We start from the raw sequence: 13685 nt of genomic DNA on the forward strand, positions 1-13685 counted from the left end.
TACTATTGTAAATCTTGATTGCATATTAAAATACTATTTATACACCAAAATAACTACACTAAAATTAATCATTATATATTTATATATTTATATATATATATATAATTTAATTTATTTTTAATATATATTTTATATTATTGATTAATTTTAGTTATTAATTTTGGTGTATACCTGATATAATTGTTTCGTATATACAATACAATCTTTTATAATAATGAGTTGATTCAAGATCTTAGTCCAGATAAACCTTTACAACCAGGAATATCACGCCACTCAATCTCACACTCTATTTCGCCGCACTCAACATTTTTCAATCTTAGTATCATATTTTGGACTATACAGCCATTGCGCCAAAAGCATGTGCTCTCTTCAGCAAGACAGTTAGTCTTATTTGGTTGAATTTTCTTTACCACACATCCATCTGGCAATCTCTCTAACCCCATCAAATAATAGCACCCAATATACGGCCTTAAGTCTATAAATGCATCTCCCATTTCATCGTCTGCAGTGAATGTGTCTTTGTCATAAACTTGCTGCAAAGCCAAACATATATAATAAACAGGGATCATTCATCGTTATACTAGTCTCATCATATATATATAAAATTTTCTTGAATGTAACACATACCACAGTTATTGGAGTTGCAACATCCTTAACATAAAGAGTCAATTCTTCATTCCATTCTGGATTGATATTTTTGCGTATGAACGCAGTTTTCAACTTCTGCATATGTATCAAATTAAATAATCAATTTATTGCATTGCAATAATATTGTATTATTTAAGAATGTATATTTAATGAGAAAAAAATAATTAGATTTTGACCTGTTCTTCCATTTTGACAACAACATAAGGGTCACTAGAAAAAGTATCGCGTTTTGCGAGATTAATGCCTCTTTTAATCCTAAGTTTGATAAGACCAAGTATATCTTCCATTGAAATACTCCTTGTTGTTGTAGACACCGACACTTAAAATCACCAGAGGGACAATAATTAAGATCTTGATGATGATGTTGATGGTGCTCCTCTTGTTATCTACCAAGAGATGATTTGAATTTGAGAATTTGACGTATATCTATCTCTAATATATATTAACATTATTAATTAAAATCAAGAAGAAAGTGATAACCTAAAACTAAACAAGAATATGTTGTACGGTTATAAATTACAATCTATTAAACAGAATTACCACCAGTTCAACAACTGAACCTAACTAAAAGAATGTGTAACATAATGTGCATACAATGTTGTTGGTTGTTCGATTTTTAACGATGTAAAACATTAACTTTAAAAGTTCCGTTATAGAGGTGAGACAAAATGGGTCCGTCGTTCCACAAATGGTTATTTTTCTGGTCGTGGCTTTCCCACAATGGAATACTGGTCCTTGTTAGCTTATGCAAAAATGGGCTTTATTGTTGTTTGGTATTTGTAATGTATATTTTGGCTATTCATTTAATTTGTGAAACATTTTTTCATAAGTTAATAACCTTAAAATATATTTCATTAAAATATTTTTTTCTACCAAGGGTAAGCATTTTTTACCTCAACCAAATGTACACTTGTTATTGGCTTATTGTTAATTTGTTATCCAACAGAGATGCTTGCACTTTAAGTTCATTAAATATTGCGCCAAAAATTTTATTTTTTTATTAGGGTGTTAGCTAAATTTGTTAGCATAATATAACTATAGCCATGGTCTTCGTTAATTATATATAGCCAAAAAAAAAATTATTCGGTATTTTTTATTTTTTATTTATTTATAGACGTATAAATCTATTAAATTTTTTTTTCAAAACATACCTATTTTATTATCTCTTGGAAATACCATTTAAAATAGACATAATAAATATATATAAGACTTGGCCTCTTCGCCAATTCAACTTTAATAATGTGTTTTTGAATGACCAATTAACTGAATCTGTGTACATGATTCAACAATCAGCCTCCTAGATTTACAAGCAATGATCCCAGTCTTATGTGCAAATCAGATAGAGCCATTTACGATTGAAGCAGGTGCTTGGTTTGCTACTCTTAGTTTAACTTTTTAAGTTGGGTTTAAGTATTAAAATCGTCCCTAAGATTTGGGATGAAAATTAAAATTGTCTCCGACATTTTTTTGTCATTAAAATCATCCTCAATCTTACAAAACATTATAAAATCGTCATATTTTATTTTAATTTTATTTTTTTTACTAAATTACCCTTAATAATTAATATAAATAATAAAAATAATACTAAAAAATAAAAACAAAATAGCCCCACATCCCTTCTTCGTACCCCCTCCCACCCCATCCCCTTCAATTTTTTTTCCTTACAACTTCCCATCCCCTTCCATTAAAAAAATTATTCGGTATTATAAAAAAAATTAGCTTGGAGTGCCGATCGTCTTCAGCGCGACGCATCCAGATATTCTCTTGTTCTGTTTCGGTGTAATAAACCATTGACATATCTATGGATTTATGTTGATTGTTTATGCTTGCAGGAGAATACCATATGTGGTAGTTATGAAGCACAAGCATGGGGCATGTGCATCACTACTGATTCCCTCGTTTGCAGAGCCCCTTGTGTGGTCCTCTCCATTGAAGTTCATCAACGAACTTAATCAAGAAGCCAATTCAATTCAATTCCACCTACTCTGCATCTGTCTCTCAAATTGGATTTAACAAGACATTATTTGTTTCAGGTTAGCGAATCAGCATTATGCTGCATTTGCTTTGAGCAAGAATGCACAATTGAAGTCAAGAACTGTGGGCACCAGATGTGTGCACTATGCACATTAGCCCTATGTTGCCACAACAAACCAAACCCTGCCACGATTGCTCTTACGCCGCCGGTTTGTCCCTTTTGTCGAAGCGCCATAGCCAGGCTGGTGGGTAATGACTGAGGCCGCAGGGGACAGTGGTGATAATGGGGAGGATTTTTTTTTAAATTTTTGTTTAAAGGAAAAAATGTTTAAAAATTTTTATTTTTAGACAAAAGGACGATTTTATAACGTTTTGTAACGTTTGAGATGATTTTAATAATAAAAAAAAGGTTGAGGAAGAATTTAATTTTTACTCCAAATCTTAGGGATAAAAACAGTACTTAATCCTTTTAAGTTGTGTAGGTCCCCAATGTTAGGATTTGGTTGAATTAGTCCCACATTACTTAGGATAGCAAATAGAGTGGGAGGCCTAGGCTATAAATATGAGGCTAAGTTCTCCATTTATTTTTGCACCAGTCGGAAACACTTTAAACTTGTATCTGATTTTTCTTTTCCTCTATACTCTTTGATTAGAGAGTGTTGTGAGATGTAGTTAGATATTTGCTTTGAGAGAGTGTGGGTGTACTGGGGTGCCGGTGTTAGATAGAAAGAAGTCTATGTGTTGTAACAATTTTCACATAGTGATATTCTCTGGTTGTCATTTGACAATGGCCGTAGTTTTTTCTCTGGTAATTGGAGTTTCCACGTTAAATTCTTGTGTTGTGATTGTATCTATTTTATTTCTCTGTCAAAGGTGTTTTCTCAAGGGGCAATGGTGTCTTATTCCCAACAAGTGGTATCAGAGCTTCGGTTCGGTGGGATTTATTCTTAGTATGCTTTGTGGTTGCAGCCTAGTCTGACCTTCCACATCAGAAAAGAATTTTGTCCTGTAACTTGAGGTTGAGCTTTGGTTGCTGTTGTTGTTGCTGGAAGGCAGTGTGACACTGTGAGAGTGCAGTTTGGAAAGGTTCTGACTAAGGAAAGACCTGGTATTTAAGTGTGTCCATTGTGACCCACCTCTCTTTCCTGGGACCCTTCCTAGTACATGGTCTACAATTGAGTTATACTATTCTAGTATACGGTTGCAACAATGTCAGGATATTCAAGTACTGTGAAGCTTGAAATAGAGAAATTTGATAGAAGAATCAATTTTGGCTTGTGGCAAATACAAGTCAACGATATGTTGATACAATCAGGTTTGCACAAGGCATTGAAGGAGAAGATCTCTGGTTGCTCTCTCTATGAGAGAAGATGATGTTCTCTAGAAGACAAGAAGTATCCTCATGGTATTACCGCACTGCCATGGATAAGGATGAGTTGTGGCAATCGGGTCCACAATTGCACACGGGCATTGGTTGGCGTTGAGATGCAAGGTGTGTGGCGGAGTTAGGTCGATGGCTGAAGAACTTCCAGGAAAAGCCAATTTGGAAGTTGCACCATGAATTTTCAGCAAGGTTTCGATCTGTACCAAGAAAAAATGCTTGGAGTGGTCTAATTCCAAGTGAGTATACTTTTATGGTGGAGTATGATAGTTCTCTGAACTATGATTGTCGGTATAGACAATAGCAGCAAAGAATTGTCAGTGTTGACAATGGAAGCTGAAGATGTGTGACTATTTCAATCAAGGTGGAGATTGTTAGGATTTGGTTGAATTAGTCCCACATTGCTTAAGATAGCAAATGGAGTGGGTGGCCTAGGCTATAAATATGAGGCTAAGTTCTCCATTTATTTTTGCACCAGTCGGAAACACTTTAAACTTGTATCTGATTTTTCTTTTCCTCTATACTCTTTGATTAGAGAGTGTTGTGAGATGTAGTTAGATATTTACTTTGAGAAAGTGTGGGTGTACTGGGGTGCCGGTGTTAGAGAGAAAGAAGTCTATGTGTTGTAACAATTTTCACATAGTGATATTCTCTGGTTGTCATTTGACAACGGCTGTGGTTTTTTCTCCGGTAATTGGAGTTTTCACGTTAAATTCTTGTATTGTGATTATATCTATTTTATTTCTCTGTCAAATGTGTTTTCTCAAGGGGCAATGGTGTCTTATTCCCAACACCCAATATTAAGTCGAGTTCACACAACTTAAAAAAATAAAAAATAAGAAAAAAGAAGTGGCCAAATAGTCATGGAGAGAAAGAGTGAGAAATAAGTCTTTTATTTTTTAAACAAAAACAAAACAGAAAGAGAGTGAGAGATCGTTGACGGGAGAAAAAGAAAAATTTAGAAAAAAAAAGGTAAGTTATTTTTTATTTAATTAAACTGATAAATTTGTTCTATTTTTTATGAAATTTTAATATGTTATTTCTGGTATAAAGATGAACATTAGAATATAACTTATTAGTTGTATTGATTTTTATTTTGTCTGATTTAAAATATTCATTTTGTAGAGGATTTATGTTGATTTCATCAATTTTGATGATGTATTTTGTTGATTGTTGAGATATTCTAATACTACTAGAAAAACTAATTGTGTACCAATTATTTTGATAGCGAAAGATTTTTTGACTAGATTCTATGGATTTTTTTTCTTGTTAAAATTATGATGATTAATTATTTAATTTCTGCCATTATATTAGTTGCTTGGAGCATCTTTGATATTCCCATCTTCGGGCCGGGCTTCTGTGACAGAGGCACTTGTGAATGAGTGCCAGACTGTGTTGTTGCCGGGGCCGTACAGCGACCATGTGATAAATGCAAGAATTCTGGGAAGGAAATTGAAGGTTGGGGTGGAAGTGGAACAAGGCGAAGAAGATGGGTTGTTTAGCAAAGAGAGTGTGTGCAAGGCTGTTAAGATTGTAATGGATGATGGGAATGAAGTTGGAAGAGAAATCAGAGATAATCATACCAAAGTTAGGAACCTCTTGTTAGCTCCCAATTTTGAGTCTTCTTGTCTTGATGATTTTATCCTCCGGCTTCAGGATATGCTTTAAGATTATGTATATGTGTGTTCATATATGGAAGCCTTTTATTTTTACTTCAAGAAAATCAACACTTAAATATTATTATTGGCTTATTTTTATCCAATAGGGGATGCTTGTACTTCAATAAATATAAAATAATTAAATCACCAGTACTCTTAACCAAGGATCAATGTCGATTTCCCTTAGACTGTCACTCCTTGGACAGTAGGACGATGCAGCTGCCATGTTCGATAGAGGGGCGAGAGTGAAGGCTCTGTTAGACATTGATGAGGATTAGGTGACGTGAATCTAAGTTAAGAGAGGCAGGGAGTTAGTGCTTGTCATCAAGACATCACTGTTTGAATCATGTGAATTGGTATGGGTTGTATTTGGGTCGGGTCAGCTCTGTCCGGATCTACCCAAGTCCAATAAAAGAAAAAAAGAAAAGAAAAGAACGGATGAGATACTTAAATAAAAGAGGAGTGGCTGGAGTGCTAAAATACTACTAAGTTTTGTAATTTGTAGTCGTTAATTAATTATCATTAATATTTTTTAATAGTGTAGAATTATTTTTTTTAGTTAAATATTAACCAAATTTTAATAAAAGTGTTATTTTCTAGACTTTTTTAAATAAAATATTCAATTTATTTTAAAAAAATAAAATAAAATATTCAATTTGGCTTCTGCTCAACTTAAATACCAAAAATAATGTGGCTGGGGCTGTGTACTAATGGTAAAGGTGTTTGTTTTCTAACATGTCACACCAGGCTCGAACCTAGCTGGGGTCCGGGGATGATTGAAGAATGAAGAGCCATATATTATATGTGTGTAAGTGACTGAGTGTGTTAGTGTGTGAGCAAAAAAAAATATAAAAAATAAAAAATATTCAATTCATCAATACATTAAGATTATTCTCTTTTATTAATAAAATAAGTAGGCTCCAAAAAAATGTAAGATAAATCTATAGGTTTACGAGAAAAATAAAAGCATCAAATAAGTTTATGAAAAATTTAAAAATAAAAAATATTATTTACATACTAAAATTAGTCATAAAAATAAATTATTGCATTAAATACATATATAATTTAACTTATTTTTATATATTTTTTATATTTTAATATATATTTTATATTGGTAGTTAATTAATTTTAGTGTACATCTAATATCATTGTTAAAAAATTATAAAATTTTGAAAATTGTAATTTGTTATTTTGTCATAGACCTATAAATCTAATATTACAAATTTTCAAGGTCTTCTTTAATATATTTTTCCTTGTGGAAACATATAAATCAACTGCAAAATTTTCTCAAAAAATTATTTAGTACTTTTTATTCTTTACGATCGAATCTAGAAATCCATAGAAAAAAATTTCCAAACAATGCACCGGTTTTATTATTTAATTTTTTGGCCAATTCTATAATGAAAAGGCCTTTAATTTGTGTTAAAAAAAAAGAGTGCATAATCTATCTTAAAAATTAATAAAAACAAAATAATATATTTAACTAAATAACTATCTAATAACTATATATATATCAAAAGAGAATCTTTATTTTCTTCACTACTAGACACATAACAAAAACTTTATTTAAAAAGAAGTGTGAAGAATATTTTTGTCCAAATAAAAGTGTAAATCGCAAACATTTATTCAAATGGACGAACGTCACTATTTCCACATATATGTGTGTGTGACTGTGTGTACTGTAATCTTGATTTCATATTCTTTTCCATACAATAATACACCTTTTATAATAATGAGTTGATTCAAGATCTTAGTCCTGATAAACCTTTACAACCGGGAATATTACGCCACTCAATTTCACATTCTATTTCGCCGCACTCAACATTTTTCAGTCTTAAAATCATAGGTTGGACTATACTCCCATTGCGCCAAAAGCATATGCTCTCTTCAGCAAGACAGTTAGTCCTATTTGGTTGAATTTTCTTCACCACACATCCATCTGGCAAACTCTTTAATCCCATCAAATGGCACCCAATATACGGCCTTATGTCTATAAATGCATCGCCCATTTCATCGTCTGCAGTGAATATGTCTTTGTCGAAAACTTGCTGCATAGTCAAACATATATGACAATCATCATAAATGTAAAATCACAAAAATGAAAACCTTCTGCACTAATTTTCTTGAATGTATAACACGTACCATAGTTATTGGAGTTGCAACATCCTTAACATAAAGAGTCAATTCTTCATTCCACACTGGATTAATATTTTTCCGTATGTACGCGGTTTTCAACTTCTGCATATGTATCAAATTAAATAATCAGTTTATTGTATTGCTACAATATTGTATTATTTAAGCATGTATATTCAATGAGAAAAAAAAAAAGAAAAAATATTTTTGACCTGTTCTTCCATTTTGACAACAACATAAGGGTCACTAGAATAAGTATCGCGTATTGCGAGATTAATGCCTCTTTTAATCCTAAGTTTGATAGCACCAAGTATATGTTCCACTGACATATTCCTTGTTGTCGTAGACACCGACACTTAAAATCACCAGAGGGGTAATAATTACGTTCTTGATGATGATGTTGATAATGCTATTGTTTATCTACCAAGAGATAATTTGAATTTGACGTATAGCTATCTCTAATATATATTAACATTAATTAAAATAAAAAAGAAAGTGATAACCACAAACTAATAAACAAGAATATGTTGCACAGTTACACATTATAATCTTTTAAATAGAATTGACAGTTCAGCAAAAGAATCTCAAAATACAAACATTAACAACTGAACCCAACTAAAAGAATATGTAGTTACTAATTAGTGTCGTGTATGTGCATACAATGTTTTTGCTTGTCCGATTTTTACTGATCTAAAATATTAACTTTAAAAGTTTCGTTATAAAGGTGAGCCAAAATGGGTCCGTCGTTTCACAAATGGTTATTCTGGTCGTGCCTTTCACACAATGGAATACTGATCATAGTTAGCTTATGCGACAATGTGCATTCTTTTTTACTATTTAATTTGTAATGTATATTGTTGAACACTCATTTAGTTAGTGACCGCAAGAATGTTCCTAAATAAATTAAAAAAGTGCTAATAGATAATTAAGATCTATATTCTGGAAAAATCATCATCTATTTTAACCTCTTTAATTAATGAGAAAGTGGACCGTGGACGTGGACTACTCCACTGACCTCACAATGAATTAGATGGAGCCATGGTAATACTACGACGTGAAGAAAGATAATATCCAATAATGACTAGTGTGATCGGCGACTTGTCTATTAGCTATTTTTTTATATAAATAATGAGTAATACTTTAAGTCATTACTTAACAAATTTAGTGAGAAATTTTAGTTTTTAATAAATTTAATCACTAAATTAATTTATAAATTTTATTTTATTAAATAAATAAATTTTATTATAAAATTATTCGTTTATATTAAGATAGAGATTAATTTTTTTTTAAATTATTATATCTTCTATTAAATAATAATGACAAAATTGATTGTCTAACATTTTTTAAAAATTGGATATAAAAAGTAATATATTTAACAAAATAAAAAATAAAAAATTAATTTATTAATTAAAATTTATTAAAAATTTAATTAGTCAACATCATTTTTTAAAAAAACATTTGAAACATTACCCTTTTAATACGAGCAGTCCAACCAGCCAAAAAGAAATAGAACCCTATGAACTGGTGCGCATGTTATCATAGTTTATTGTTTTGGCCTTTGAATAATTAAGTTTAATATAACAACAAATAGAGTTAAATGTCAAAGTAATCTCTGAAGTTGCATTCGAGCCTTATAAGCTCATATTCATTTCTAAAGTTGCACTCCGAGACTCAGACTCGTCCTTCTGGCACATTCCATCCATCTGTCGCTACTGGAAAGCTGAGTTGGCCTTCTTCATAACACGTTAGTAAAGAAACGGCTAGCTGACGTGACAGAGAAACTTTTCTGATTCAATTTGGTCCTTCAATTCAAGTTAAAAATCCTGATCCCTAATTTTAAAGAACCATCTTCATAGTGCTCACACTCTTCTCTTCTCTTTGGTTCTCTTCTCTTGTTTTCTCCATCTTTAAAGCCAGACTGTTATGGCCAGCGCGAACAATCCACAATGAGTTTAAAAAGCTGCAGCATCCCATCTTTGAAGCTGGAGTACACCGAGTTGTTGTGAGAATTTTTTCTCACACGAATCCCGACTGCATTGAGTTCTCGGATGGTCCCAATCCTATACTTTCTGAGGTGCAAGGATCTCCTCTTGATCTTGTTATTGTTGATATCTGTGTAGAATGTGTGTTGGTCTCTCATCAAGAGGGCCCATCTTCTTGCTCTTCTTCATCATCATCTCCATCCACTACTACCTTCACCTCTTCATTCTCTCTTTTCTTTCTCGAAAGCTTGGGTGTTGTCTCAATATGAATATCATGAACTTGAAGAAAGTTGCAAAGACATTTTTCAAGCCTGGCTTCATCCTGACACAAGAGTCTGAGTGATTGAAAAGGAATTTAGTTGTCCAAGATAAGCAGATCTTGGTGCACCCTCACAAGCTTGTCAATGCTAATCTTGAGCTCTTGTTCTGGATCAACTGAGCTCTCTGATTTTTCTAGCAAGTGAAGTATACACCATGCCTCCACTATGATACGATTTGCGTATACAGTAGGTGCATCATATAAGTTTTGTCACATAGGTTTTAGTAACCATATTTTTATTCTGTTGTCATCATAGATTTTCCTAAATAAATCTTTCATGTTTAGATTAGTATCCTTAAGATACATTGTTGCATATGCTTTCTTATACTTCTCTCCTTGTGTTGTTTTTAGATTAAACACACCAAATGAAAACATCTGTGCCTTGTAATATCTATGAAACTCCGACTTTTAATAATCATTATACTACAGTTGACCCATGGTGCACCTTCAGACTAAAACCTATCACTATCACAATGCTTTTATTTATTCAAGCACCATTTATTTGTTTATGTAATTTGAGTATTAGAAGTGGATTTCCATATTGGATTTAAAAAATTTTCGTGTATTATATAAGTGATTAATAAAGTGGTTCCTGCATTAGTTGACTTTGCCCAAATTACAACTCTTGGCGCGACCACAAAAAATTTGGTGATTCCATTGTTGGTGTTCTTCAGGAATGCATCCAGTCACAAGGGTCAAGAAGAAGCTCAATTAGTGGACGCACTAGTGAACAAATTGAGGACCTATTCAATTCAAAATAAAGATTAAAATAGGAAAAGAATATGCCCAAGAAAGATCTACATATTAAGCAGGCTGCAACTCTGGTGGTCAAGCTTGAAGAAAATTCTCTGTTCTCATCTGAAAATATTTTTGGAGCTGCATCAAAATACTCAGAAGTATTGTCATTGTGTCCAATGAAATCCAAGAAGGAGAGAGTTGTTTTATATAGTAATCGAGCTCAATGCCATCTTTTACTGCAGCAACCTTTTGCTACCATCAGTAATGCTACCCATGCACTATGCTTTCATAAACCTCTCAACCGTCATGCCAAAAGCCTTTGGAGAAGAGCACAAGCTTATGACATGCTTGGGTTAGCAAAAGAGAATTGATTGGATGTCATTCTATTTATTAATGAATGCTCTCAATCAAATGATTATGATCTCTCACAGAGACAAAATAAAGTTCCAGATTATGAAACAGATGCATGCTGCTTGGTTATTTTGAGAGGCAGCTATTAAGCATGGAGTGTCCATCGTGGGTTGTTCGAGTTTCCAGCTGCATTGCTCGCGTTGGCCATAACCGTCTGGCTTTGAAGTTGGAGAAGACAAGAGAAGAAAACCGAAGAGAAGAGAAGCATGTGAGCACTATGGAGATGGTTCTTCAAAATTAGGGATTAGAGTTTTTAACTTGAATTGAGGGACCAAATTGAATCAGAAAAAAAAAAAAACATTATTTTTAAATGTTAAGAACCAGAATTTATTTATTTTAGTTATCACTGAGACATTAATTTAATTTTTTTTAGTTTAATTTTTTAATTTATAAATCTAATAATATATTTTATATCATGTTTTTAAATATTAATGACTAACTAATAATAAAAAATAATAAATTTTAATTGCCTCCTAATATTCTTCTTGTATCCCATTAAATGAAGGGGTTAAAATAAAAATAAGAACAAAAGCACTCGTGCAAATTAGAACCACAAACTCAACAAATAATCAATTCGGATCCCGCTAGGGAGAAATTGACTATTTGTACAATGTGTACCCATCCGAGTACAAAGGATAATAAACATCTTCTCGAAAAATTAATTTAATTTTTGGGTTCATCAAAGATCGAACTCTTGACCTTTCGGATCTAGCATTTTAATACCATGTCATGATACCACTCATTCCAAAAGCTTCAGCTGATGGAAAAATATAACACTAATTATTATATCTCTAATACTCCATAAACCTCCATTGTACACATTGTATAAATATTTCATTGGCTCCTCATACTTTCCCAATCAATTCATTTTTCTGCTGCCATGGATGGAGCTTCTTCTCTACACATAGCAATGTATCCATGGCTTGCCATGGGGCACCTCACCCCATTTCTTCACCTCTCCAACAAGCTTGCAAACAGAGGCCATAGAATCTCCTTCTTCGTACCCAAAAGAACAATATCAAAGCTTCAGCACCTAAACCGTCACCCACACCTCATCACCTTCATTCCCATCATTGTTCCTCATGTCCCTGGCCTCCCCCATGAAGCTGAAACCACTTCAGATGTCCCCTTCTCCTCAATCACACACATCGCTACTGCCATGGACCTCACATACAATGACATAGAGCTTCTCCTCAAGGATCTAAACCCACAAATCGTTATCTTTGATTTCCAACACTGGCTTCCAAACATTGCAAGAAGTCATGGCATCAAGTGTGTCCAATACTTCGTAGTTAACCCTGCAACTATAGCTTACCTTGCATCCCCAGCTAGAATGCGGCAAGGAAGAAACACAACCGAATCGGATCTCAAGAAACCGCCATCTCCAGATTTCCCTGAAGCTTCGATAATCGATCTTCGTGCCCACGAGCTTCGAAACATGGTTGCATTCAGAAAACTGGAATTCGGAAGCGGTGTTCTCTTCTTTGATAGGCTCGGCACTGGTTCGGCTTTATCAGATGCAGTTGCGTTCAAAGGTTGCAGAGAAATTGAAGGTCCTTACGTGGATTATCTTAAATCGCAATACAAAAAACCCGTTATTCTATCGGGTCCTCTTTTACCTGCACAACCAAACACTGCCTTGGATGAAAAATGGGAATCATGGCTTAGTAAATTCAAATCAGGTTCAGTTATTTACTGTGCACTGGGAACCGAAAGCCCTATGGAAAGAAACCAAGTCCAAGAATTGTTACTTGGACTTGAACTAACAGGTTTTCCGTTTCTGGCAGCAATTAAACCCCCTGCTGGGTTTAATTCCATTGAAGAAGCGTTACCGAAAGGTTTCGAAGAAAGGAATAAAGAAAAAAGTATTGTACACGGTGGATGGTTGCCCCAGCAGTTGATATTGGGGCATCCTAATGTTGGGTGCTTCATAACACACTGCGGGGCAGGTTCCGTGACGGAGGCACTTGTGAATGAGTGCCAGCTTGTGTTGTTGCCAGGGCCGTACGGAGATCATGTGATAAATGCAAGAATTCTGGGAAGGAAGTTGAGGGTTGGGGTTGAAGTCGAAAAAGGCCAAGAAGATGGCTTCTTTAGCAAAGAAAGTGTGTGCAAAGCTGTTAAAACTGTTATGGATGATGAGAATCAAGTTGGAAGAGATGTGAGAGAAAATCATAGCAAAATTAGGAATCTCTTGTTAGCTCCACATTTTGAATCTTCTTGTGTTGATGGTTTCATCCTTCGCCTTCATGATATGCTTTAAAATTGTGTATGGAGGTATGCTTGTCCATAAAGGTGTAAGCATTTATTTACGTCAATAATGTTTAGATAAAGAAACTTTCAAACACAACTTTTAATATTTTTGGTTATTAAATCAGTATAAATATTAAATTATTATTTTATTAATTTATATTTATAAATTTTAAAAAATTTAAATATAA

General features: G+C 33.3%; 4 protein-coding genes across 4 annotated transcripts; 2 read left to right on the forward strand and 2 right to left on the reverse strand.

The window, feature by feature from the left end:
* Positions 1–224: 224 nt before the first annotated feature.
* Positions 225–935, reverse strand: LOC112705317 (protein C2-DOMAIN ABA-RELATED 7-like). The gene is made up of 3 exons (XM_025756151.1): positions 825–935; positions 628–723; positions 225–533 (listed from the first exon to the last, which is right to left on the reverse strand). Exons 1-3 carry the CDS (start codon positions 933–935, stop codon positions 225–227), a joined length of 516 nt encoding a protein of 171 aa, XP_025611936.1.
* A 6468-nt stretch (positions 936–7403) lies between these two features.
* On the reverse strand, positions 7404–8123 carry LOC112705318 (protein C2-DOMAIN ABA-RELATED 7-like). Its single transcript, XM_025756152.2, has 3 exons — positions 8007–8123; positions 7804–7899; positions 7404–7709 (listed from the first exon to the last, which is right to left on the reverse strand). The coding sequence occupies exons 1-3, from the start codon at positions 8121–8123 to the stop codon at positions 7404–7406; spliced, it is 519 nt and encodes a 172-aa protein (XP_025611937.1).
* A 2754-nt stretch (positions 8124–10877) lies between these two features.
* LOC112705319 (uncharacterized) lies at positions 10878–11485 on the forward strand. The gene is made up of 2 exons (XM_025756153.1): positions 10878–11185; positions 11296–11485. The coding sequence occupies exons 1-2, from the start codon at positions 10878–10880 to the stop codon at positions 11483–11485; spliced, it is 498 nt and encodes a 165-aa protein (XP_025611938.1).
* A 379-nt stretch (positions 11486–11864) lies between these two features.
* LOC112707234 (cyanidin 3-O-galactoside 2''-O-xylosyltransferase FGGT1-like) lies at positions 11865–13594 on the forward strand. Its single transcript, XM_025758904.3, has one exon. The coding sequence runs from the start codon at positions 12125–12127 to the stop codon at positions 13505–13507; it is 1383 nt and encodes a 460-aa protein (XP_025614689.1). The 5' UTR covers positions 11865–12124; the 3' UTR covers positions 13508–13594.
* Positions 13595–13685: the final 91 nt, after the last annotated feature.

Source organism: Arachis hypogaea, chromosome 8 (genome assembly GCF_003086295.3).
Source record: "Arachis hypogaea cultivar Tifrunner chromosome 8, arahy.Tifrunner.gnm2.J5K5, whole genome shotgun sequence".
NCBI lineage: Eukaryota > Viridiplantae > Streptophyta > Magnoliopsida > Fabales > Fabaceae > Arachis > Arachis hypogaea.